At 39.8% G+C, this 25,846-nt stretch overlaps 1 protein-coding gene across 1 annotated transcript in view; it reads right to left on the bottom strand.

Annotated features, from left to right (window-relative positions):
* Nucleotides 1-3,357: 3,357 nt before the first annotated feature.
* FAT2 (FAT atypical cadherin 2) overlaps nucleotides 3,358-25,846 on the bottom strand; it is a gene marked incomplete at both ends in the record, with an annotated part of 59,742 nt that continues 37,253 nt past the window's right edge. Inside the window, 11 exons of the mRNA XM_083354340.1 lie at nucleotides 3,358-3,887; nucleotides 6,009-6,595; nucleotides 7,961-8,117; nucleotides 9,544-9,985; nucleotides 18,157-18,302; nucleotides 19,229-20,039; nucleotides 20,819-21,016; nucleotides 21,591-21,734; nucleotides 22,528-22,665; nucleotides 23,654-23,868; nucleotides 24,237-24,623. Coding sequence (XP_083210466.1) covers nucleotides 3,358-3,887; nucleotides 6,009-6,595; nucleotides 7,961-8,117; nucleotides 9,544-9,985; nucleotides 18,157-18,302; nucleotides 19,229-20,039; nucleotides 20,819-21,016; nucleotides 21,591-21,734; nucleotides 22,528-22,665; nucleotides 23,654-23,868; nucleotides 24,237-24,623 — 3,755 coding nt within the window. The remainder of the gene's footprint in view (nucleotides 3,888-6,008; nucleotides 6,596-7,960; nucleotides 8,118-9,543; nucleotides 9,986-18,156; nucleotides 18,303-19,228; nucleotides 20,040-20,818; nucleotides 21,017-21,590; nucleotides 21,735-22,527; nucleotides 22,666-23,653; nucleotides 23,869-24,236; nucleotides 24,624-25,846) is intronic.

Raw genomic sequence — 25,846 nt, 5'->3', positions numbered from 1 at the left:
AGTGACCAAAACCTGCTGCAACCACCCAGCAGGGGGGGGATAAAAACCAACCCAGCCCACCCTCGCTGCCAATCCTCAACAGAAATGCTCACAACAATGAAAACCTCAGACAGGAGGAAGAGCACCGCTGGGTGGGTAGGCAGGTGTCTTGCTCGGCTGTGGCTTGGGGGCACTTTTTTCAGTGCCATTGTAACTTCAAACAGTCACTAAGCGAACTGTTGTAAGTCGGGGACTACCTGTACTTTATCACTTTTTTCCCTTTTTTTGGTGATCGAGTTTTTGATACCTTGCTAGGCAACTGGTGGTACTCGGATGTTGCCATATCCTAAAAGTGGTACAATGGGTGAAAAGATTGAAAAGCCCTGATCTAGATTGACTCTTTGGGCCAATTGGAAAAATTACTTCACTGATCTGCTTCTTCAACCAGGTTTATTCCCTCCATGTTTTGCAAAGTATCAGAGGGCAAGACAAAAAAAAAGGATGGAAACTATTCAAGGAGGGAAGCAACCTAGAACTAAGGAGAAATTTCCTAACAGTGAGAACAATTAATCAATGGAACAGTTTGCCTTCAGAAGTTGTGGGTGCCCCATCTCAGGAGGCTTTTAAGAAGAGACTGGACAGACACTTGCCTGGAATGGTATAGGGTCTCCTGCTTGAATTAGAAGACCTCCAAGGTCCCAACTCTGTTATTCTGTTATTCATGTCAGCTTTATATTATTTTTGGAATCCAAGTATCAGTAATAGGGGGGGAATAGAAACAGAAAAAGATGATTATGACCTTAAGAAAGAGGATAATGGAAAGGTGCAATTCTAATATTCTTAGAGGCTTCAGTTAGAATGACAATACATCCATAAAGGAACAAGGAAAGTTTATGCTATAAGAAATATGTTCATTCTTTAAGATACCAGAAAAAATAACGAACAAAGCAAGCTGTACACTGTTGACTAGAAATGTTCTATTGGTACCAATTTTGTTAACAAGCACAGCTGCTGATAGCTCTTCAGAAAGAGAGAGAGAGAGAGAGAGAGAGAGTAATCACAACAGAAGAGATTCATACTGATCTCAGAGAAAGGATTAAAACTTTCACCCAGGGCAATTATTCTATAATGATTTTTGCAATGATTGCATTCTTACAGAAATTCTAATAAGCAAAGCACAAGTAGGAGATCCTACAATGCAGGTCTCCTGCCTCTGTTTCACTTTGTGGAATAACTAAATAGGACTTTCTTCAAAGAGCAGGAGCTGATCCATTTGTCATCTCCTTTCCCAGAGCAAGGAAGATGGGCCACAACGGGTCTTGCCTAGTCAGCAATATCTTCTGTGCATGCAACAGAATGATAAATAAGTCATTCAATCTCAGTTTTGTGCTTCTGCAAAGAATACCATAAACATTTGTGTTATGTATTAGTTTGAATTGATAACGGTTGTTATAATCAGTTGTTGTGATGTTTGAAAAAAAGTCTCCAACTGTTTCCGAGCAAACAGCTAGCCTACAATTTAAGCACGAAATTGTGCTTTAAAATGGTCGCCGCCTAGTGGCGGCAGAGTATAAATAAATGACAAGTGGTTGTCAGAGGCACTTCTGTGTTTCCTTCAATAAAAGAGCAGTTGTTTAACCTTCGGTTTGGTCTATGTCTCATCAAACTCAATACACAATAATTTGTACCCTTGCACATTGTGTTTTTTGGACTGCAGCTCCTATCCCCTGTGCCATCAGGGTATTATGGCAGTTGTGATCTGAAACAAGTGGGAAATTTGTTTCCTCAGATTGTAGCGGTGAGTGGAAGGGACAAGAAACTATCTAGGGCCTAGTCAGGCAGGTGTTGCAGGCTGACTGAGGAATTCTGGGAGTTGAGGTCCATGAGTCATAAAAGAGCCGAGGTTGCCTACCCCTGAACTAGGCATATACATCTCTACAGATGAAGATGTGCAACAAACGTATAGCTAATTGTTATGCCTGGAAAGGTCTTATAGCTGGATCAAGATTACTGCTTTATTGATGATATAAGGACTCCTCCCTTGAACAGGAGGTTGGACTAGATAGAAGACCTCCAAGGTCCCTTCCAGCCCTATGATTCATGGTATAATGAGATTAGACTTTTAAGTAAAAGTAAAAATTCCACAATCCACTTTCCCTAAATAGAGAGCTATGAACACTACTGATTATCTCCAATACCACCCATTCTTTTTCTACTACATGTATATCATTTTAAAATTCTTTATTGCTTTTTATTAACAAACATTCACAATAAACTCTCACAGAGAAATTTAACCAAAGATATACAGTGCATTTAAAGTACGGGCCAGCCTTTTTATTAAATAATCTACTCTACTCTTTTTCTCTGATTCTTTTCTAGGTAAACCCATAAATGGATTCTCTCACGTGTTTTCTCTCATATGCAACTTTGCACAATATATGCATATATACCTTATCCATAACATGAATCGTTCAAGGCAGTGGTTTGAGTCAGCCCTTTTTAATTTCTTATTATTTCCTAGACAGGAATATGAAGCTCCTTGATAACAATTTCTAGGAAATTATGAGAATCAGAAAAAAGGTAATGTCCATCAAACACCATCCATTAGTTCCTTTTCTGGATTAGAATGGCATCCTTGTATATTTCTTAACAGAAAAAACAAATTTCTAGATTAAAGGCAATGCAACACACTCATAAACCTGTTATTTCAGTCAGAAGCTTTCCCTTCTCAATGACCAGTGACACAACTCCAGGATAGCCTGTCCTCAAAATCTCAGTTCTGTTCTGGGAGTTTTTAGACCAATGAAAACCTTGGCTCTTAGGAATAAAAGCACTATTAAAAAATTCTGACTGCTATTCAATAATGTTTTGATTCCAATCTCTCTGAAGTTTACAGCAAGAATCTACCTATCAATGTTGCTACCTTTACAGTTGACAACCGATAAGTGCCTTCTGTTGCATTATTACAATAAATGTAACCATTGTTGGAATGAGATACATGAATAAAACAACCTATGTGAGGCAGAGAGAGAATTGCTGTAGTTGTTTTTCAAGGAATCACTGTGAATGAGAAAAACAGTTGCTACCAGCACTCACTGAAAGTGCTTTCATATGCCCTGCTTTGCAATTCCATCTTTCTGTCCAGATATATTCCAACTCTATAAAACAGCAACACGATCCATTTGGTGTTCCACCCAAGTCAAAAAAATGGGGCTAGACCACGGGCAGAACCCATGAACATATCTTTTAGCACAGTCACCCAGGAGGAAAGATGCTGCTGTTAAAACGGAGAGGTTGCACATTGCAGTAAAGTATACTTGAATTAAATGCCCTCTCCTTCAGGCACATTGCGAAGGCAGATGCACTGTATTTTGTTTTTTAAAACATCACTTCTTCACAGCTTCCATAGTCACTCTCCACCATGTCGGAGCCCTCATAGTTAGAAGGCAAGGTTGGCTGAGTTCTGACATTCGGTATGGGCCTGATTTCACAGTCTGCGTAGGAGGGCTGGGCCACACTAAGTCTCACGCTAACCCTCTTGTACCCATTGTCTGGATGGTAAAGTGGCCCTTCATTTTCTACCAACTGAGAAGGGTAATAGCTGATTGCAGTGTATTCATTCTGACACTGGGAAGAAGCTAGTTCAGCAGAACCAGGGGGTAAGAAGTCTTCCAGATTTTGATTGCTGTAGCGAGGTGGAATAGGGGCCCGCTTGTTGCTTTGGTCAAGTGGGAAAGGGAAGCCACCATAAAGGCCAGCTGGATCTGAGTCTACAGGAGGAGGAGGAGGAGGAGGTCGATGGCATGGGGAAGGTGGAAGGGGAGTTTCAATAACTTCATATTGATGATATTCCTGAGTGTCTGTTGACTGGTATCTTGGTGGCCAGTAGGTTGTTTCTCCTGGATACACTGAAATAAAATCAGAAGCTTGTCAGTATCTCTTAATAAACATAAAGTCTGCACTAGCTATTATTTCACTGCATCTTCATATTAACCACATAATTTTTCATAATTTGGAGAATGACGGTCTGCCAAGGGGAAACTTGTTTTCTTAAATATTATATAATTAAGAATCTGAGCTATGTAAAATTTTAAACTTTGCAAAAAGACTACCAAGCATGAATAAAAATAATCTACTCAGAGAGAACATCTCACCAGGAGCTAAAAGAATGTTTAAGGTCTAGCATGCTACTCCAGTTCTAATTTTGGAACAATACAGTACCTGGTTTGAGGGAATTCTTGACAAAAGATTTTTCACTGCATGGATCAAACTCAGTGATAGACTCAGGGACAGGATAAATGAAATACAGTGATGGATATTTTCAGAAGTGAATTACGTGTTCTCAAACCTATCAGATTTTGTCATCAGCATTACTGTTATTTGTTGTCCTTACTTACTGTTTCTAACAAATGCTGTTCCTAACAGCTACTCATGCTCACTGTATCCTGCAATTCTACTATTTCTGCGATACACAAAACATCTTGAAGTAGAGATAGTTCCAGAAACATTCTGACAGAATTTAGCTGCTTTGTGAGTTATGATCACAAAACAAATTGTGTGTGTTTCAAGACCTTTGTTTTGAGGGGGAAACAACACCTTCTGATTTGTTCCAACCTCAGAACAAAACTCAACTATTTCATTTTCAGTGTTCTGATTGTTCTAAACCCAGCATCTGGATTGTTGTTTATGATTTGAGATTCGGTTTCTTTTCTTCAAAACTTTTCTAATCTACTCAGTAGAAGACCATGGTCCAGTCATATTCTTGCTACTGTTTGTGCAGGCTTTGCATGGAGTAATGTGGGAAAGTAGTATTCAAAGAAAGGCATTTGTTTTACCAGACAAAAAGGAGACTGACCACAGCTGCATATCTGCCAGGTTTTTGTATATTACTGCTGGTGGTTATTTATGCATAGTCTACCACATAGTTTGGACCGGATTTGGTTCTTTTGACTATTGGATCCTTTCCAAGGTTTTAGGATGGCTAAATATACCTTTACAATGTATGTCCTGCTCCAAGTAATGTGACTTTTTGTAATTGATGTCTGGAGTAGATGTCCATTTCTACTCTGTCCAGTTGTTATTGTTATTTGCTGTGGGGGATTTAAGGTTGATATGACCAGTGTTTTGCAATTAAGTGTTTGTATGAGATGATGTCAGTATGATGTACTGTGTATCATTTTGTGCATCACTATTTTAACTGACACTTAATATGATAATACCCCATATATGTTTTTCCTCCTTCATATTAAAAGTTGTAACTCAGTACAAATTAAATTTGTTTCTTATGCATCTGAATGTTCTTTAATTAATATATGAATATGATCTTTGTTTCTAATTCTTTAATCCTTATTACTTTGTGCTTTGCCCAAGTTCATATAAAAATGGTCTATGAAATTTCTTTTTTTGTTATGACTGATTGTACTAATCATGTCTTTCTTTAACATGAGCTGTCTTTGATATTACTTTAACTTTGATATTGAAGAATATTGCTGTTAGAAGACATTAGTCATAACTGGTCCATTTAGCTCATTTGAAAAATAGTTGAGAAACTTCAACAACAAACCCTGGCTACATTTATTTACTTAGAGCTTACTTGCATCACTATGTTGTGTTGTTCTTGATGACTGATGTGACCATACTTTGCTAACTAGCTGATACTGTGTAACTACACTCAATGTGTAGGGCAACAATACACTAACTGGAAAGGGAATTAAAGAAATGCATAATTATGTTTTAAATGTGACAAAACTGACACCACCATAACACAATACTGTTATGAAAAAGAACAGCTAGATAACCCCAAACATAGGAATAACCAGTGTGGCTTTAGAGCATGCCCTAATAAGCAGGCATATACATAGGATGAAGGCTACTGCTAAGCTTGTAAGCCGCCCTGAGTCTTCGGAGAAGGGCGGGATATAAATGGAATTAAAATAAAAAATAAGTAAAAAATGGAAAGAACATTACTTGGAAAGATCCAACGAAAACAGAGGAAAGGAGAAAGAAAAACAAACAAAGGTAAAACAAACCCATTTTATCTCCAGTCCAGGAACTCTTCAATGTAGAGTCATGATCAGAGTTAGATAACGGGGTAGCAGCTGGGAGATTGGGAGCCACACTGCACACAATGGCACCCCGTTGTTTCTGCATATTGTTTGAACTGAAGGTGGTGAATTCTGGCACAACAGAAGGCTTGGCTGGGTCTAGAGCACTGAAATGGTTGGGATGACCATTGTTGAGAATATTGAGTTCAATGGGTGAAAGACCTTGTGTGCCAACTCCAACACTTTTTGAGAATTCACTCTTGGAGAGCAGGTCTGGATCTTCTTTGGCCACTGGCTTGTGAGCTTTGACTTTGTGGCAGTAGCGTTTGTGGATGATTATAACAGCCATCACCAGGATGACTATGCCTAACACCCCAGCAGAAATTTTGGCAATCCCTTCAGGCTTCCAAATCTCACTGGATGGACTAGTGGTTGGAATCCCAATTCTTTGGGTGCAGAACGTTCCCTGGAAGTGATCTGTACAGATGCAGTGAGGAGAACCCTCACTATTCACACAACGTCCCGAGTTCTGACACGGATTTTTCAAACATTTCTCAGCGACTTTTTCACACCTGTGATCAAAAGACCGATATCAGCAAGCAAGTACCAATTACTTTAGTTACAAACCTAGAAGCAGGACCTTCAGAGAAAAAAAAGGAGACATAGGCATACTGCCATTTTCTGCACATTTAAGACTACTATGAATTTAATTCATTTGTCCTTTCTTTACAATAGATGAAGTTGAGGAAAGAATTAGGAAGCAGAAATCTACACTGCCCTCTAAATACATATAAGTTTTTAGTTCCTACAAAGTTATCCCAGGTCCATGGGATTTTTCCAAATTTCCTCCTCTTAAAATGGGTGACAGCTTTGATCTCAGAAGAGAAATATCCCAATGTTAAAAATATTGAGGAAACCCTGAAGGATGATTCCTGGGTCTGAATCATGGAGTGGGCAGAAAACTGAAAGGGTGATCGTATCTGCTCAGCTGGCAGAGATCTGTGGAGCACAACACACAGGATTGCTGTGCCAGTGAATATGCATTTAAGTGGAAACCCAAAAGGTTCATAAAATATAAGTAAATTTCCTGACAATTAGAACACTTAATCAGTGGAACAGCTTGCCTCCAGAAGATGTGAATGTTCCAATACTGGAAGTTTTTAAAAAGAGACTGGAAAACCATTTCTCTGAAATGGTGTAGGGGTTCCTGCCTGAGCAGTGGGCTGGATTAGAAGATCTCCAAAGTCCCTTCCAACTCTGTTATTTTATTCTATTCTAGACCATGCAGATATCAAATATATGACTGTTGATTTGTTCAAAACAGCCTGACCTCACCTAAGCCCTCCATAAGATCCTGACAGTGTAAACTTGGAGCAGAGAAGGCAAACATAAAATATAATATAATTAGAACAGCATTTCTAATAAAACACTCATCTATATAAACAGTGCCTTAAAATCTCAAATTAAAATTGGCATGCCATGTAATAGAAACAAAATCACACAATCACAATACAATTAAAGTCATGTCCTGGATGTTCACAACAAAAACTCATGCAACAAAACAATTAATTCTAAGTATTCATCATATCTCCAATCTTGCTTATTTATACAACAGTTAATTTGTCTACATAGCAATTCTTTCGTTCATTCATTCATTCATTCAAGCAGTCTTTCTATTGAAAGAATAAAAAGATAAGCAAATAGATCTTAATCATAACTGCCTATGATTCCGTAATAATTGAGATAATCTAAGGTGACCAATTTTTTTTAAAAAGTTCCAAAATTTTGAATATTCATACATTCCTAAATAGACATGTGTATTGCACTGTGATATTCTATTGTGTGATGAATATGTGCACTGCAGAATAATTAACATAGGCATGATATCCTTGCTGAAGTTCAAAAGGATGAAGTCAGCACTAAGAGAATATTCTTACCTTCCTCCCCAGTATTTTTCAGGGCAATGGCAAATATAGCCACCATTTTTAGAAAGTTCACACGTCCCTCCATGTAAACAAGTATTTCCTTGACAAAGGCCATCAACCACTTCACAGTGATCTCCAGAAAACTGTGTGGAGCAGGTGCAAAAATAACCTAATGAAAATAGGTCAAATAAAAGCAAAAGAAATTTTATTTTTTAAAAGTGGACAGGGCAGCCACATACAAAATCAGAATATAATTCAGGTGATATTATGTTATAATAATTAGGTGTACAGTTCCTCTTCACAAGGAATAACTTTTTAATGCATTGAAATCTCCACTAAGAGGGATATGATGTCTCTGCTTAAATGGTAACTACAATTATATGCACAACAATTGACACTGCAGGTGGCAACATTGATGTGAAAGGTGTTGTAAATTCACAAGTAAACTTCAGCCACATGCTGGTGATTTGAGTACAAATCTGCATGGACTTGAACTTGCACCCCCTCTCTTGGTGAACCTTGTTCTTCATGAAGGGCAGCTGAAGTAAATGAGGTGCTGAGCAAACAGAATTCTGATCCTGGCAAATGTAACAAAAGCGCACAACTGAATTCTAATTCAAGAAAAGGTGTTTCCAAGAGTATCATGGTAGACACCTTCTATTACCAGACATTAGTATCAAAGTCACTTCCATGTGACCAGGATAAAGGAAGAACCGTTGCAGGCGGGGAAATAATTTACACAAAGATTTAGTGCAACTGAATTTCTTCTTCCTTTATTAAACACATCATTTTCACCCATTACCATAATCATTTTTATTTTAAATTCTATTCACTCTGCTGGAAGCTCACTGCATAGTTTTCCTCACCCATGTCCATAGTAATGCTTTATTTCCACCAGAATCACCCTGTTGTAAGGAAGTTTACAACCGTATTTCATTACAGTTAGTGCCTGCCAGTTTCGTTCCTTCATTAAAAGGAAATCCTGCAGATGGACGTTTAAACATATAGTTCAAAGAAAACATGAGAACATTCAGCCTGCTCACTTTGCCTATTCCAGACATGTCAAACACAAGGCCCGGGGGCCAGATCCGGCCCGCAAAGTGGTTTCATGTGGCCCCCGAAGCCATCCTGGAAACAGTGAGGGAACGGTCCCCACTGCCTTGGCCCTGGCCCAGAGACCCTCCTTCTTCCAGAGACCCCCAGATCTGTCCCACTCCTGCCCATAGGCCCCCATAGGCACCCTTGATGCCAATGATGTAGAGCTGGCCATGCCCACCCAGTAGGCCATACGCACTCCAGCTGTGCCCACCCAGTAGGCCACGCCCACCCTGGCCATACCCATCCGGCACCCCGAGGGCAACCACAATGCTGATGTGGCCCTCAATGAAATTGAGTTTGACACCCCTGGCCTATTCCTTCTCTGTCCCACAGAAATTCATGCCTTTTCAGAGCACACAACTTTGGAATACAGTGGTTAAATAGCTCCCATAGGAAGAGAAGTTTCTTTGATCAATGACCTAGTCCTAGAGACATTTCACAAGTCCTTGTAATTTCCCCAAGATTCCCTAAGGTGAGATGCTCCAAACTACACTTACCTCCGTGTTGTACCTCACTGCAGAGTCCATCATTGAGGCAGGGGTTGCTGCTACAGGCACCAGTGTGTGGACAGCACTGCCTGATGCTTGATTCTTCAACCACTCCTCTGGAGCGTTTTTCTTTGGGCAGAACCACCAGATTTCTTCCATCCACAGTAATAGTATTCAGGCAACCCCTAAACCCACCAATGATTCTCTGAGGCTGATGATGCTGAACGAGTCCTCCAATCAACAGATCTCTGGTGGAGTGGGAAACGCTGCAGCTCTCTGGGAGATGGAGAGAGGCATTCACCACGTCATCAACCAGCAAGTGGATGGAACGGCTTTTTACTTCTAGAAAGACTGAATGCCACACTCTGTCACTCACAAAACGGTGAGATGAAAGGTTCGCACTAAAGCCACTCCGACATCTGTATCCAAGATGAGGTACTCCATTAACAAGCTGCGTGGGATATACAAAACATGTTTAAAATAAGTATTTTGTAGGCTGTAAAAGGCTAAGAATCCAAAACATATTTTAGACCTCTCTCTCTCTCTTTTTTTTTGTATTGGCTGAATAAATGGCAGCTTCATTTTGAAATATCTACAGAAACTTCCACATCTAGCTGTTTTACTTGGGTCACTGAGCAATTATCACTCCAAAACAATAATTCTTTGACATTGGACAGTTTGTACACTCCAAGTTATAAGTTTCCAACTAAATTTCAAATAGCTGCTATAATTTCTGATGAATCGAGTCCTTGCTACTCAAAGTTAATTCTTTCTTCCTGCTCCAATCCTTTGAGCGAAGAACAAGAAAGGTATGGGAAGTAACGCAAGATTTTGTCTTCCCTCTGTTAGGAAATGTAAGGACCAGGATGAATTTTTAGTAACATGACTAATAACACTGCAGTAGTCCCTGACCCTAACCCTAATTTTCAAATTTTAGTTTTATTAATGAAAGCTTCTGGGAATAGCAAATATTGACATTTTCTTCTTCGTGACCATGTTCCCAAAGCTTTTTTTTTCTCATTTAGTGTAACTGTCCAGATTGCCCATAACCCAACAAATTGGGAAAAAGCTGCCAGCAAAAAATCATTGTGAATCCAATGGCATTTTCCAAGAAACTGTTTCCTGGCTTGGTGACAATATAAGAGGCAGCCTTTTGCTTTAACTGTTTGGCTTTGAATCACTAAAGCACGGGAGGAATTCAACATTTTGGGAAGATAAGAGATAGTGCACTTCAGAAGGAAAATGAAACTTTTTGTGTTAAACTAATTGGTGAATGTGATTCATGATATGTAATTAAGGGAGATAGATTATGTAGGATATGATGTGTCAAGGGGAGGAGAATTCAGATTCTGGCATCCATCCATGAGTGCTGATGCTCCGTTCTCATTATTATAGACCTTTTTAGAATAAACAATCATGCAGTGTTCTTTCATGTCTCTCATTAATCGGAACCATGACAGGTAGTGGAAGATATTCAAAGATATTAATGTGATTATATTTCAATCTGGTATCCTGTTTGTAAACTCTCAGTGTTAACCTAAACTGTTCATGAAAAGCTAAATTATGATGTAGCATGACTTTCAAAATTGTGTTAAATTCTGTGAAGTACTTTAAATCATAAACTATGAGAGCTAATGATCATCCATTCATCCCTCTATTAATAGAGGAAATTTTTTACTGTCTATTAATAAATGCATATTTTCCTTCAGGTCAATGTATAACATATGTTCCAGATTTCAATTGACTTAGGTTGCAAACTTGGATGAGTATGTTGATGGCTTAAAGGCTCTTGAATAATTAACTTGAAAGCAGAAAGTCTCATATGTAAGAGTTACAGGAAGCTAGTGAGATTTAGTTTTGTTTAGTACAAATGCTTCGACCCTTTTGACTCTATATTGTAGGCCTTAAGTTTTTCATTTTAGTGAGACTGTATGTGCTGTACCCCTTCATGGATTACTGCCTTGTCATGGCAAAGGGGCTTGTGTAATTCAATTAAGCTATGAGCTATACCGTGCAGGGCCACCCAAGATGGACAAGTCATAGTAAAGAATTCTGACAAAATGTGATCCACTGGAGAAGGAAATGGCAACTCCAGTATCTTTGCCATGAAAACCCCATGGACAGTACCAAAAGGCAAAAAGATATGATGCTGGAAGATGAGCCCCTCAGGTCGGAAGGCGTCCAATATGCTACTGGGGAAGAGCAGAGAGCTAGTACTAGTAGTGCCAGAAAGAATGAAGCGACTGGGCCAAAGCTGAAAGGACGCTCAGCTGTGGATGTATCTGGTGGTGCAAGGAAAGTCCGATGCTGTAGAGATTTTTTCCCATAGGAACCTGCAATGTAAGATCCAGGAATCAAGGCAAGCTGGACGTGGTCAAACAAGAGATGACAAGACTGAACATCGACATCTTAGGAATCAGTGAACTAAAATGGACAGGAATGGGTGAATTTAATTCAGATGACCATCAGCTATACTACTGCGGGCAAGAATCCCTCAGAAGAAATGGAGTAGCCTTCATAGTCAATAAAAGAGTAGGAAAAGCAATACTGGGATACAATCCCCCAAATGACAGAATGATCTCAGTTCAAATCCAAGGCAAACCATTCAATATCACAATAGCCCAAGTCTATGCCCCAACCACCAGTGCTGAAGAAGATGAAATTGACCAGTTCTATGAAGCCCTACAACATCTTATAGAACTAACACCAAAAGATGATGTCCTTATCGTCATGGGGGATTGGAATGCTAAAGTAGGAAGCCAAAAGATAACCGGAATAACAGGCAAGTTTGGCTTGGAGTACAAAATGAAGCAGGGCACAGGCTGATAGAATTTTGTCAAGAGAATACGATGGTCATAGCAAACACTCTTTTCCAACAACCCAAGAGATGGCTCTACACATGGACATCACTAGACAGTCAACACAGAAATCAGATTGACTATGTGCTCTGTAGCCAAAGATGGAGAAGCTCTATACAGTCAGTAAAAACAAGGTCAGGAGCTGACTGTGGCTGAGACCATGAGCTTCTCGTTACAAAATTTAGGCTTAAACTGAAGAAAGTAGGGAAAAGCACTAGGCCACTCAGGTATGAATTAAATCATATCCCTGACGAATATACAGTAGAGGTGACAAATAGATTTAAGGAATTAGATCTGATAGACAGAATGCCTGAAGAACTATGGACAGAGGTTTGCAACATTGTACAAGAGGTAGCAACTAAAACCATCCCAAAGAAAAAGAAATGCAAGAAAGCAAAGTGGCTGTCTGAGGAAGCTTTGCAAATAGCTGAGGAAAGGAGGGAAGCGAAAGGCAAGGGAGAAAAAGAAAGATACGCCCAATTGAATGCAGAATTCCAGAGAATAGCTAGAAGAGATAAGAATGTCTTCTTAAATGAACAGTGCAAAGAAATAGAAGAAAACAATAGAATAGGGAGGACCAGAGATCTCTTCAAGAAAATTGGAGAGATGAAGGGGACGTTTCATAGAAAAATGGGCATGATAAAGGACCAAAATGGCAGGGACCTAACAGAGGCAGAAGAGATTAAGAAGAGGTAACAAAATTACACAGAAGAACTATACAAGAACGAGCTTAATGTCTCTGATAACCACGATGAGGTGGTCACTGACCTCGAGCCAGACATCCTAGATTGTGAAGTGAAGTGGGCCTTAAGAAAGCTGAGCAACAACAAAGCTAGTGGAGATGACAGTATTCCCCGCTGAGCTATTCAAAATCTTAAAAGACGATGCAGTAAAAGTGCTACACTCAATTTGCCAGCAAATTTGGAAAACTCAACAGTGGCCACAGGATTGGAAAAGATCAGTTTACATTCCAATTCCAAAGAAAGGCGGTGCCAAAGAATGTTCAAACTATTGTACCATTGCACTCATTTCACATCCTAGTAAAGTTATGCTTAAAATCCTACAAGCTAGACTCCAGCAGTATGTGGATCGAGAACTACCAGAAGTACAGGCAGGATTTCGAAGAGGCAGTGGAACTAGAGATCAAATTGCCAACATACACTGGATCATGGAGAAAGCTAAGGAGTTCCAGAAAAACATCTACTTCTGCTTCATTGACTATGCTAAACCATTTGCTTGTGTGGATCACAACAAACTGTGGCAAGTTCTTAAAGAGATGGGAATACCAGACCATCTTATTTGTCTCTTGAGAAACCTATATGCGGGTCAAGAAGCAACAGTGAGAACTGGACACGGAACCACTGATTGGTTCAAAATTGGGAAAGGAGTCCGGCAAGGCTGTATACTGTCGCCCTGCCTGTTTAACTTATACGCAGAGCATATCATGAGAAAGGCAGGGCTAGATGAATCAAAAGTTGGAATTAAGATTGCCAGGAGAAATATCAACAACCTAAGATATGCAGTTGATACCACTCTAATGGCAGAAAGTGAAGAGGAACTAAAGAGCCTCTTGTGGCTGGTAAAGAAGAAGAGTGCAAAAGTTGGCTTGCAACTTAACATTAAGAAAACCAAGATCATGGCATCTGGCCCTCTCAATTCCTGGCAAATAGATGGGGAAGAAATGGAGGTAGTGACAGATTTTATTTTCCTGGGCTCCAAGATCACTGCAGACGGGGACTGCAGCCAAGAAATTAAAAGACGCTTGCTCCTGGGGAGGAAAGCCATGGCAAATCTAGACAGCACACTAAAAAGCAGAGACATCACCCTTTCAACAAAAGTGCATATAGTCAAGGCTATGGTCTTCCCAGTTGCAATGTATGGCTGTGAAAGTTGGACCATAAGAAAGGCTGAGAGCCAAAGAATCGAGGCCTTTGAACTATGGTGCTGGAGAAGACTCCTGCGAGTACCTTGGACTGCAAGGTGATCAAACCGGTCAGTCCTAGAGGAGATCAACCCTGACTGCTCTTTAGAAGGCCAGATCCTGAAGTTGAACTCAAATACTTTGGCCACCTAATAAGAAGGAAGGACTCACTAGAGAAGAGCCTAATGCTGGGAAAGGTTGAGGGCAAGAGAAGAAGGGGACGACAGAGAATGAGGTGGCTGGATGGAGTCACTGAAGCAGTAGGCGTGAGCCTAAGTGGACTCCAGAAGATGGTAGAGGACAGGAAGGCCTGGAGGAACGTTGTCCATGGGGTCGCGATGGGTCAGACAAGACTTCGCAACTAACAACATGTGCTGTAACTTTATTAAACTTGTACCCAGTCTTTTGTCATGAAGGCGTCTGGCAATGCATAAAGTAAGATTTATCTCATAATCTAAAAACACACCATGCTACTCTGAATCAAAGAAAAGGTAAAAGATAAAATATCCTGTGACAGAGAATGGAACCTCTGATCAGGAGAGAACCTTCTCATCAGAGATCATCTTTCAAAAGACTCTAACGCTAAATTTCCAATAATGCTCAGCTCTGCTCCGGTTCCTTTATCATCATTGTATGGATATCTGATCAAACTAGGAATTGTACTCTAATAAATAATAGTCCCCACACAAACATTTCTGTTGGAATGAGAAAATGTATCAACAATTAGGAGATAGACAAGGCAAACAAACAGCAACACATAAATTATTTTAGCCCAGACTTAGAATACAAACAACCCAGAAATGCTGAGAAAATTAATAAAATATGCAAAGTAACTGCAAATTGTTGTCAGCCTGCCTGAACGGTGTTAATTATATCACTGGTTTCACTCTTTATTTTTACATAAGTGTACTTAAATACCTACAAAGATTCTTATGACTGCCTTTTCCAGTTACACATCATCACAAAATACTCAGTTTATTTAATTATAGGCTCATTACAGCACTCTTTTCACTGAATGCAGGAAGTATGGCTTTCAAATCAGTACTGTACATAATTTCGTATGGATGAAACATACAGGGAAAAGATGCATCCTACTTGAGTAGCTTTCAGACAGAATTTAGAGATGTTGGGCAATAACCCGTCTGTCTTGGCAAACAGAGATTGATTGATTAAAACAGGTATATCCCATATAGTTAATGCAAGATGATTCAAAGCTGCTTGCAATCAATTAAAAAAAAGGACAAAAATATTGCAATAATAGCCAACAATAGTGCTTGCCAGATCTGGATTGCTTGGGTAAAAAACCTGGATTGACCATCAGATGGTAGAATCAAGTTTGTTTTCAGGATCTTTTTGCTATCATCTAATGGATGTCCAAAGTTCAGTAGCCCAGTTCTAGTAGCCTAGTCAATACTAACCATTTAAATTCAAGGGAGCAGAGACTGGCGCAGCAGATCAAATCAACTATATTGACAATTAGTTTGGGAAATTTCAGTCTGACAAATGAACTGCCTGCCAAATTATGAACAGTAGCAACAAAAAGAGTTAACTGTTACTGTTTCACTGAGCTACTGCTCTCCCCAATATTTGTACATTTAACTTCTTTTTCATTTGCATACTTCTTTTAAATTTCATGTAATTATGACAATATACCCTCCACCTCATCATCCCTCAAGTCATAAATAAAAATACTAAAGGGAACCAAGCAGGCATCAAGCCCTGTGGAATCCTACTTAATATCTCCTTTCAGTTTGATTCAGAAGATATAGTTTGTAAGTCTGATTTTGAAGTCAGCTATGCATCTCCTTAATAGTTGTATCCTTCAACCTACACTTAAACAAGCTTGCTAAACAGTGTCATGAAATTGTGGTTGAGATGAAAATGAAGTTGTTGAGATTAAGTTATCTATGCCCACAGGTTTTATGATGTTCCCACAATCGGCTAATAAAATTTCCATCCCAGTAAATGAGATAGACTTAATTAATCAGGAATTCTTTTGTATTAATCAGTTCAAGCTAACTAGCAGGTGTTTACAGATGGGTTACATCATTGTTTACTCAGAATTTTCCCAGATGCAGTTGATAAATTGATTGATGTGCAGTTCCTAAATGGAATTAAAATAAAAAAAATAAACTCATGAATGAACTTTATAACTGGAAATGCCCATGTAAAAGCGTGGGGCAGATGGGGCAAATGGCAACACAACCCTGTAATTTATATGCTTGTGTCCTACGTTGGGGCCAGGTATTAAAAGGGTGGATTTTCATTGTAATGCCTCTACAAAGATGATGTTCTACCATCACTGAGTTTACCTGAGGAGGCCTATGGCCAAAGCTAAAGCACTTTGATGGTGTTGATGTAATGCTTAACAGCAGGCATTTAAAAGTTAAGGAAAGGGAAGGGAAGTGGGAGAAGAAGATATAAAGAAAGCAAAGAATCAGGAAAGCGTAAATCAGAAGTGACTGTTGGACAATACAGGATATTGTTCAAGTTGAAAGAGAGGAAATGAGTAAGGAAAGAACCCCAAATGCTAAAGTTTTGCTGTAAAAATGGTAACAATAAATGCAGGTTGCCTTCCTACTGAGTTTAGATGCAGATATTGTGATCTGAAGGCACTGGAAAAAGAGCAATAATTACACTCCTTTCTCCCTCCTGAAATTACAGGCAACCTACGCCCTTATCCTTTTATCTAGCCCTAAACAGGGATAGGCAACCTTGGCTCTTTTATGACTCATGGACTTCAACTCCCAGAATTCTGGGAGTTGAAGTCCATGAGTCATAAAAGAGCCAAGGTTGCCTACCCCTACTCCTAAAGCTAGAATTATGTTAGACCAGAGGTCTTCAAACTCGGCCCTTTTATGACTTGTGGACTTCAACTCCCAGAATTCCTCAGCCAGGGTTGCTGGATGAGGAATTCTGGGAGTTGAAGTCCACAAGTCATAAAAGGGCCAAGTTTGAAGACCCGTGTTAGACTAAGACATTTTATATCTGTTCTCTGTAACATACCTTATTTTTTATCAGGTATTTCCTGTGTATTTATTTGTCTTATCTCCTGTACCACATTCAGATCAACTTTTGGTTCTCCAATTCAACCCATCCAGTTTTGAAAGCCACAAATTTCTACAGAGGTAATGAGGGCAGCATCTAGGATCAAGGAATGTAGTTTCGCAGGAGAGAAGCTTATCACATTTGGCAGAAACCCCCCATCTGTTGTGACTCAGGGCCAGCCTGTGGGTCCGACAGCCGGGTCCGATGTATCGGAGGACTCAGATGTGGGGGAGGAGGGAAACGAACCGGCTGATGATGATTTGGAGGCTTTGCAGAGTCCTCAGCCGGGAACCTCTTCTCAGCTGTGTGAGCCCGAGAGTGCGGAGGATGATGACCCACAGCTGGCCCTGTTCAAGGACGCCCGACGCAGGAGGCAGACGAGCAGGGACAAACAAAGAAAGGCTATGGGACTCCTCGGGAGGAGGCACAGGGAGACCACGCCCTGAGCTCTCTATAAAAGAAGTGTTTGGGGAGGGGCTGGTTGCTGAAAGCAACTTTTCCGTTTGAGAAGTCAAGCTCTTGTATTTTTGTAACAGTGTAATTAAAACTTGGCAGAAGCCTTTTGGTCTTGGACGCTTTCCAGACTCTTCTTTTGATTAGGGGTGCGAGAAGAGGGCTGGTTCAGAACACCATCCTTTTATTTGGTTAATTGCAATTTGATATATAAGTAAACACTCTTATCAAGGAGGCAAAGAAACAAGTTGCAGGCTTGAAGAGTGGTTTTATGGCAGATCAAGAAAAAGCTGATTTGTACGGTCACGGGACAGAGTATGTGTAAGAAATGACGAATCTTACCTGGAGAACAGCACTGTTGCTTCCATTAGTAGTGAGTAGTATGGCATGGAGCTGGTGGGTTTGTAAGTGGAAGTGCATCTGCCAATCCCGTTTGCCTTGATGGTGATACCATATGTAACTGTGCCCACTGAACCTCAAAGCTGTGCCTGACAACAGAAGCAATGAAAACTACAGTCTGAAAAAAGAACAGCTGCAAACAGTTGTGCTTCACAGCGAATACAATAAATAAAGATCTTTAATTGTTCAAACTTATTTTGTGGTGTTTTACTTATTAAACAAAGTTTTACCGTCCACCACAAGGAACCCTGGTAGCAAACAACCATAAAAACGGCACTACAATTTAGAACATATTAAAACAATGATAGGCTGTGATAAAATCTGTAGTTATTAATCAGACATACTATGCTGGCTCCATCCATATCCTGCTCCCCCCCCCGGTTGCCTGGGTGAAAAGTCAGATTTTCACTATTTGAAGGCAAGCAAAATAAGCTACATTTGTATTTCTCTGGAAGGCTATTCCATAAGGCAGGGATTCCCAATCCCTGGGCCACAGCCCACAAACGATGAGGTTTGGCACATAAATTCTCCTCTGGCTTAGAAAGAGTCTCATATCTCTTAGTAACACTGAATAAATGACAATTTCCATCAAAAATGGCATGCTTTGCTACTCTGCCAGATGTCAGGGAAGGAGCTTTTTTCACATTCACATCCATTCCATTATTTATGGAATCAAGATGTGCAGGATAGAGTTAATTTGAAGGTCATGAGAGAGGACAAGACAGTAAAACTATCTATGATACTACTGGGAGCTCTACAAGGTTAAATCTGCATTTGTAATAAATTAGCTATTTTCTCAGTTTGGGGAAGCAATTCTTTTTTAGTGGAATATTTCCCCCCCATCTGCATAGGCAATGGTCTAGCAGTGTGATCAAAAAATGCAATAAAAATGCCAGAGTTTAGAATAAAAATATTTCAGACACTGTACTGGGAGTAACAAGCAGTGCCAGGGAATACTGCAATGTGTTTTACAAAGTAGGGAAAATGATTGTCATAAACAGCAATATTTTCTCACCGTTGCAAGTGCAGATCTGTTCTAAACTGTGCCGAGGAGTGAGCACACTGAGACGGGCAGTACTATAAGTGAACACTGTGCCTGGTTCAACTTGAAAGGTTTCTTTGCAAGCACGTTCAATGATACAGTTGGCCTCATGGCATGGGACATAGGTCACTTTCTTTACCCGCAGTCCAACTCGCTGGTCCATTTCTTCAGCCGACTGAGAAATCCGGTCAGCGATGAAGCTGGGCTTATAGAATGAATATTGGGGGTCCCCAACTGCCAACAGAAGATCCATCCCATCAGAAGCCTGTGAAGGTTGCAAACTAGCCATGTGGACATTCTGTCGCTTTGTCTCTAAGATACTCCCCAGAAACCGCTGTAGATTGCGCCAGTGGTCACTTATAAATTCTTCTGGGTTAAGATGGTGGAAATGCAGCATCACAGCTTTATCCAGGGCATCCTGGCTGAAGGACCATACATGAATCTGGACTCTGGTTATGGTTGAAAAGGTCCCATCACTCACACTTACATTCAGAGAATAATGGCCATGTTGGAGACCATCGGTTGCAATTATTTTTCCATCTGAAAGTCCCACAGAGAAATGTTTCTGTTCAGGAACTACTGACACAAAGCTATATAATAGAGTATCATGGGGGTCTCGATCGGTGGCATGAATTTTGCCAAGAACTCCGCCTCGGAAGGTTCTTTCATTAGTTGTGATGAAGATCTCAAGAGGAAGTGCTGAAGGAGGGTACTGGCTTTGTTGTATCACATGGATGTTTACAAATGCCGAAGAAGAAAGAGGAGGGCGACCACTATCAACAACCTATTGGACAAAATTGTGAAAACCTTTACTATCGCCAGAACTTACATACTTTCCTTGTATATCTGATTTGCTTATTTAAGTCACAAAGCAAGGAGTCCAAACTATCAAAAGTTCATTTACTCCAGTAGCCATTTCTTCCATCAGCCAACAAAATGTCTTTCATACTATTATTTTCAAGAAACACCTGTTTCAACCCAACAGCTACCATTGTATCTTTAGCATATTAGCAGGAAACTAAGGCAACAAATTGAACTTTTAAACGCTGAAAAGATACTAGTTGCATTTGTGCATGACCACATTGAAATCTAGTGAAAATATCTTTGGGAATTAAGGGACCCGAAACTATATCTGCAAAACTTATGATCTTTCATATTCTATTGCTTTCATTCTCAAATATTATTGGTATCTACGTATATGTTTCAACAACATTCCAGAGGGTCTGAAATGAAATCCAGTTTTGATAGATTCCACTGGCATTATATAAGATTGGGTTTCTTTGAAAATTAATGCCAAAACTGTACTTGAATTCTACTATTTTATTTCTGAAAAGAAGCTGGGATTTTCTTGACACAGAATGTCACTGTACAAGCCAGTGGTATTTGGTGAACAGTAGTCTACAGGCAAGATTTTCCCTGAACAGAGTTTAACAACTTTTTCCCATAATGGTTATTTGGTATACACTTATCTACTTTTCCTGGTCACTTCTTGTAAAAAAAGATGTTAGATGATCAAATCAGACATCTCCTATTAGTTTCAACTTGACATGGGCATATATCTACCTGGACTTGCAGAAGATATTGTTCCTTTGCTCTTCTGTTCAAGATGGATGATGTCACTAACACTCCATCCTGGTTAACCTGGAATGCTCTTCCTTCATTTCCCTCAATAATCTGAAAATTGTATGGTGGTCCATTCTCTGGAGAATCTCTGTCACTCATGATTAGCTCCAAAACACTGGTGCCAACTGGAGAATTCTCCTGGAATGTTAGTTGAAGAAAAGGATATTAGTTAAAAAAGAATTTGTCCCCTTGTTTGGGAGGAAAAGGGACAGAGGACAGAATAATTAAGAAGATGCAAACAGAAGAATGGTCTGTAAATTAATCTAAAAATCTTTATTATGTGCATAATAAACATGTCCCAGCCATTCCTTACTTATTTGAAAGTAAAGGGACTATGGCAGAGGTCTTCAAACTTGGTCCTTTTATGACTTATGGATTTCAACTCCCAGAATTCCTCAGCCAGTGTGCTTGGCTGAGGAATTCTGGGAGTTTAAGTCCAGAAGTCATAAACGGGCCAAGTTTGAAGATCCCTGGATTATGGTAATTTGTCTACTACTGCTATATCTGCTGATCACAGGTGTACAATCTAAATCAATGGTTATATGTAGCAACCTTTAAATGAATGGGATTGCAACTGATTGATTTCTTACTGCTACTAAGTTTCTGCTATCTCTGAATCTTTATCAACTCTATGATTAACCTGCCAGCTTTCAAGATTATCTCTGTAAAAGACTAATTGGGTAAGGTTGGTCTCTGTGAATTGCTACCTTACCTGAACTGCAACACTGTAATTAAGCTGAAAAAACCTAGGTGGATTGTCATTAACATCAGTCACATGAATGAGCACAATGGTGTCACTGGAAAGAGGTGCCTGTCCATTGTCCATGGCTTGGATTTTGAGGGAATAGCTGGATATCTAAAAAACAACAACACATGTTTGGAAGATTTATTACTCCAACAATTATTAACCAGTGTTTCTCAAACTTGGTAACTTTAAGATTTGTGAACTTCAAATCCCAAATTTCTCCATGTTGCCAAGTTTGAGAAACAATGTATTAACCAAATATTGATTAAATAATTATGTACTCTAGTTCTTAATACATATGGTTAGATTCTTTCTGAATCCCCCCACCCCAAATTCTACCAGGCAAATAATGAGAATTTATTACATGACATGTTTTCCTACCCACAACTCATTTATCAAGTCCAGTACTGGATTCTAAATAAAGAATACAGTTTTACTTCTGTTTTCTAAGCAAATGGGAGATGGAGAACAAAGGCACCAAATCAATAAACTCCTGACTGAGTCCATTAAGCAACAAATATCATTCCTTGCCATGTAGTGAATATTAGAGATGTGCAAAGCAATTAAAAGGGTGCTTTGCAATGTGCTGAAACCGCTGGGGTGGCTGTGCACACACACACATGCAGTGGCAGCTGTGAGCAGCTTTTGAGTCAACTATGTGAGACCACTATAAAGATTCTTCGGATCTTTTTCAAAAGTTTGCACAGCCCCACTGAACAGCAGTTCCTTTCATTTTAAAGCAGCATCTGGAATCTTTCTAAGGTAAAAAAAAGACAAGTGGGTATTTCTTGGTTATTACGTCAGGAGAGGGGCATTATGAATTTCATTTGCAACATGCCTTGTAGAGTTATGGCTCAGAGATTTTATTTTCAGTACCAAAGTGAACTTCACTCATGTTACTCACTTCTTCTCTGTCCAAGTGTTTGGTAGTATAGATTTCCCCAGCTTTGGGATTAATCATGAAATGACCTAATGAATTTCCTTCCACAATAGAATATGTGATCTGATTGTTCATCATTCCATCCTTATCATTAGCTAAAACCTGTCAAAAGAATAAAAAAAATGCAGTAATAATAGCAAACATAGACAGTCTTCTTTGTGGGTACAATACCATTGGCTATCCTAGTTCCAGCTTTTTAAAGAAGATATTAATTTTGGGATTGATTAGTAATATAAATCCCATCGATGTTTGTCTTCCAACACTGATGTCCTTCCTTCCTTCCTTCCTTCCTTCCTTCCTTCCTTCCTTCCTTCCTTCCTTCCTTCCTTCCTTCCTTCCTTCCTTCCTTTTCTCTAATTTCAAAAGTGGTTTCTAGTAGCCTGGTCTGACCATAGAAAAGACTGGAGATAGCCAATTTGACTTCAACAATGCCATTCTGTCTTTCTCTCTCCCATATCTCTGTTTATAGGAGTCAATTGTTCTATGCATCCTCCAATTCATAGTTCTTTCAAGACAGCAAAACACAAAATGAGAGCAGCAGAAATGAGGTTGTAGCATAGGTCTGGCTTGGACAACTTATAGTCCTAAAATCATACGCAGGCATAAGAACTACAGAGTGAGGGGAGTGGGAGTACCAGTGACAAAATGTATGTTATGGTGACATGAAGCAAGCTCTGCCTCTTATGCCCTTGCTTGCAGCATTGCAATAAAAGTAACTATGAAAACTAAGATGTTGCATCATAGTGTTATGATGTACGTTTCATCACTTTGGCATGATCTTAGTCTGGAACAGATGCTTGTGCATACAGATCCTGAGGCCTTTTTACAGGTTTCCTTGACCCCCAGTGTCATCGATGGTGCAACAATTGGTTGTGTAGATTCCTGTCATTGTGAGCAAAAATAATGCAAACTACACCACGAGCTATAAAATAGGAATAATTGTAACTTTGAATAGCAGCAAGTCTTCCTGAACATCCCTCAAAAATCCAGGCAGAAAGACATGGAAAACAGACCCCTGTCTATCCCTAAATGTTAAATGTGGCTTGCATCCCACAAAATATTGCCCACCCGGATTATGATTATGTCTCACCATGAGCACTATTTCACCAATGGCTGCATCCTCGCTGATGTCGGCAATATAAAGTTCTTGGCCAAATTCTGGCACGTGATCATTTATGTCTGTGATGTTGATTATAACCATTGTGACGTCACTGAGAGATGTAGAAGTCTTTCTTATACCCTCGATGGTTAAATAATAACTATGGGCAACTTCAAAATCCAGAGTTCCATTAACATATAGGATGCCTACGAACACAGGCAGAATTAAGATTTAAAAAACAAACACACAAAATTAAAACAGCCCAACTCTTGAAAACTGGCTACTTTGGAAATTTTTAACCATTCAAACTAGCAAGAAAAACGTGACGGTCATTGGGTGCCATCTAGTGGTAATAGGATTGCCACATGGGCTGCTTTGTGGGCATATCAACTAGGAACGTTAAAAAGTGAATGCAAGTAATGAACAATGTTTGACATTTCTCTAAATTCTTTCTCTGTCTGAAATCTTGATATGTTCATAATTAAATCAGAAAAGAAATGGACCAGGGATAAAAGAAATCTTGTTATAAGAGAACAATCGGTAGACTGAATTATTTGCTGAAAAAATAACTCACCAGTGGTTGAATGAAGCCTGAATTTCCCAAGATCATTTCCATTTGTGATTTCATATCTAATCTCTGTGTTTGCAACAGCAGCTCTTGTCAAGGTAGATAGATTTAAAACTTCTGTCCCAACAGCCACATTCTCTTTTACCTCAACTAAGTATTCTGTGTTAAGAAATACTGGCAGATATTCTTTTAAATCCACGACTGAGACAGACACAGTAGTAAAGGAAGAGAGGGACTGCGGAACCCCCCTGTCCTTGGCCAACACGGTCAACTCCAAAACTGAATGGGATTCCTTCAGAGGCTTCTCTAGACGGATTACACCAGTTACCTCATCGATTGAAAAGTGGCCATTAGCTGACTCAGCAAGATGATATCTCACCTCACCATTGAGAACTGGAAAATATCAAATGAGAAATGTCATGCAAGAATTCGCTTGATTTGGGAATTATTCTTTTAGAAATGGGATGAACTGAAGGGAAACTGGTACATTTCTTTTTTAAAAATATTTTTTTTATTTATCTCCAAAGTTAAAATACAGAATAAAAAAGAAGACATTAACTACAAAACAGCAACAGCCAAACAAAGAATAAAAAAGTGTGAGGAAGAAATAACAAATAAACCATTAACATTCAACATAAAATGTCTACCCTGATTTACTGTTGAAAAATATTTATCAAATACCTGATACATTCCCCCTCTCCTTACATAACAGGTTTACAACTAGTTATTATTTCCCCATCTTTATTTATTAAAAAAAATACTATGTTACATATAAAGATGTCAGCAAGGTGGAAATCTATTGCCTGTCTATCTAGTTCTTGGCTTTTCAACCAGTGGTACAGGTACCACTTGTGGTACATTGGCACCTGGCAGGTGGTACACGACCACCCTAGAAAAGTGGTAGCGAAGGAGGGGAATGAGCTGAACCGGTGGCAGCACCGCACAAACCTGAGTGAGAGATGGCTGGAGCTGCAGGGCTCAGTGGAAGCGCCCGGACCAGCGCTTCTTCAGGGCTGTCAGGGCTCAGTGGAAGCATCAGGATCAGCGCCAGGCTCCAGCTAGAGCTCGGTGCTGATCCTGGTGCTTCTGCTGAGCCCAAAAGAAGTGTTCACGTTTATGACGGTCACAGTGTCCCAGGGTCATGTGAAGTGACCAAAACCTGCTGCAACCACCCAGCAGATGGGGGGAATAAAAACCAAACACCACCCCACCCCACCCCCACTGCCAATCTTCAACAGAAATGCTCACAACAATGAAAACCTTGGACAGGAGGAAGAGCGCCGCCAGGCGGGCAGGGAGGTGTTTTGCTCGGCTGTGGCTTGGGGGGCACTTTTTTCAGTGCCATTGTAACATCAAACAGTCTCTAAGCAAACTGTTGTAAATTGAGGACTACCTGTACTTCATCACTTTCCCTCCCCCAACTTTTTTTTGGGCCATCAAGTTTTTGACACCTTGCTAGGCGATTGGTGGTACTCGGATGTTGCCATATCCCAAAAGTGGTACAATGGGTGAAAAGGTTGAAAAGCCCTGATCTAGTTGACCCACTGTCTATAAGAGAAAAAGTTAATACTGGTAGGTAACTTCAAAAACAAGAACATGCCATCTCCTTTAAGCAT

The sequence above is a fragment of the Vipera ursinii genome, assembly GCF_947247035.1.
Source record: "Vipera ursinii genome assembly, chromosome: 2".
NCBI classification, from domain to species: Eukaryota; Metazoa; Chordata; class Lepidosauria; order Squamata; family Viperidae; genus Vipera; species Vipera ursinii.
The sequence above is the reverse complement of the archived record's forward strand: the minus strand, read 5'-3'. Positions and strand labels throughout refer to the sequence as shown.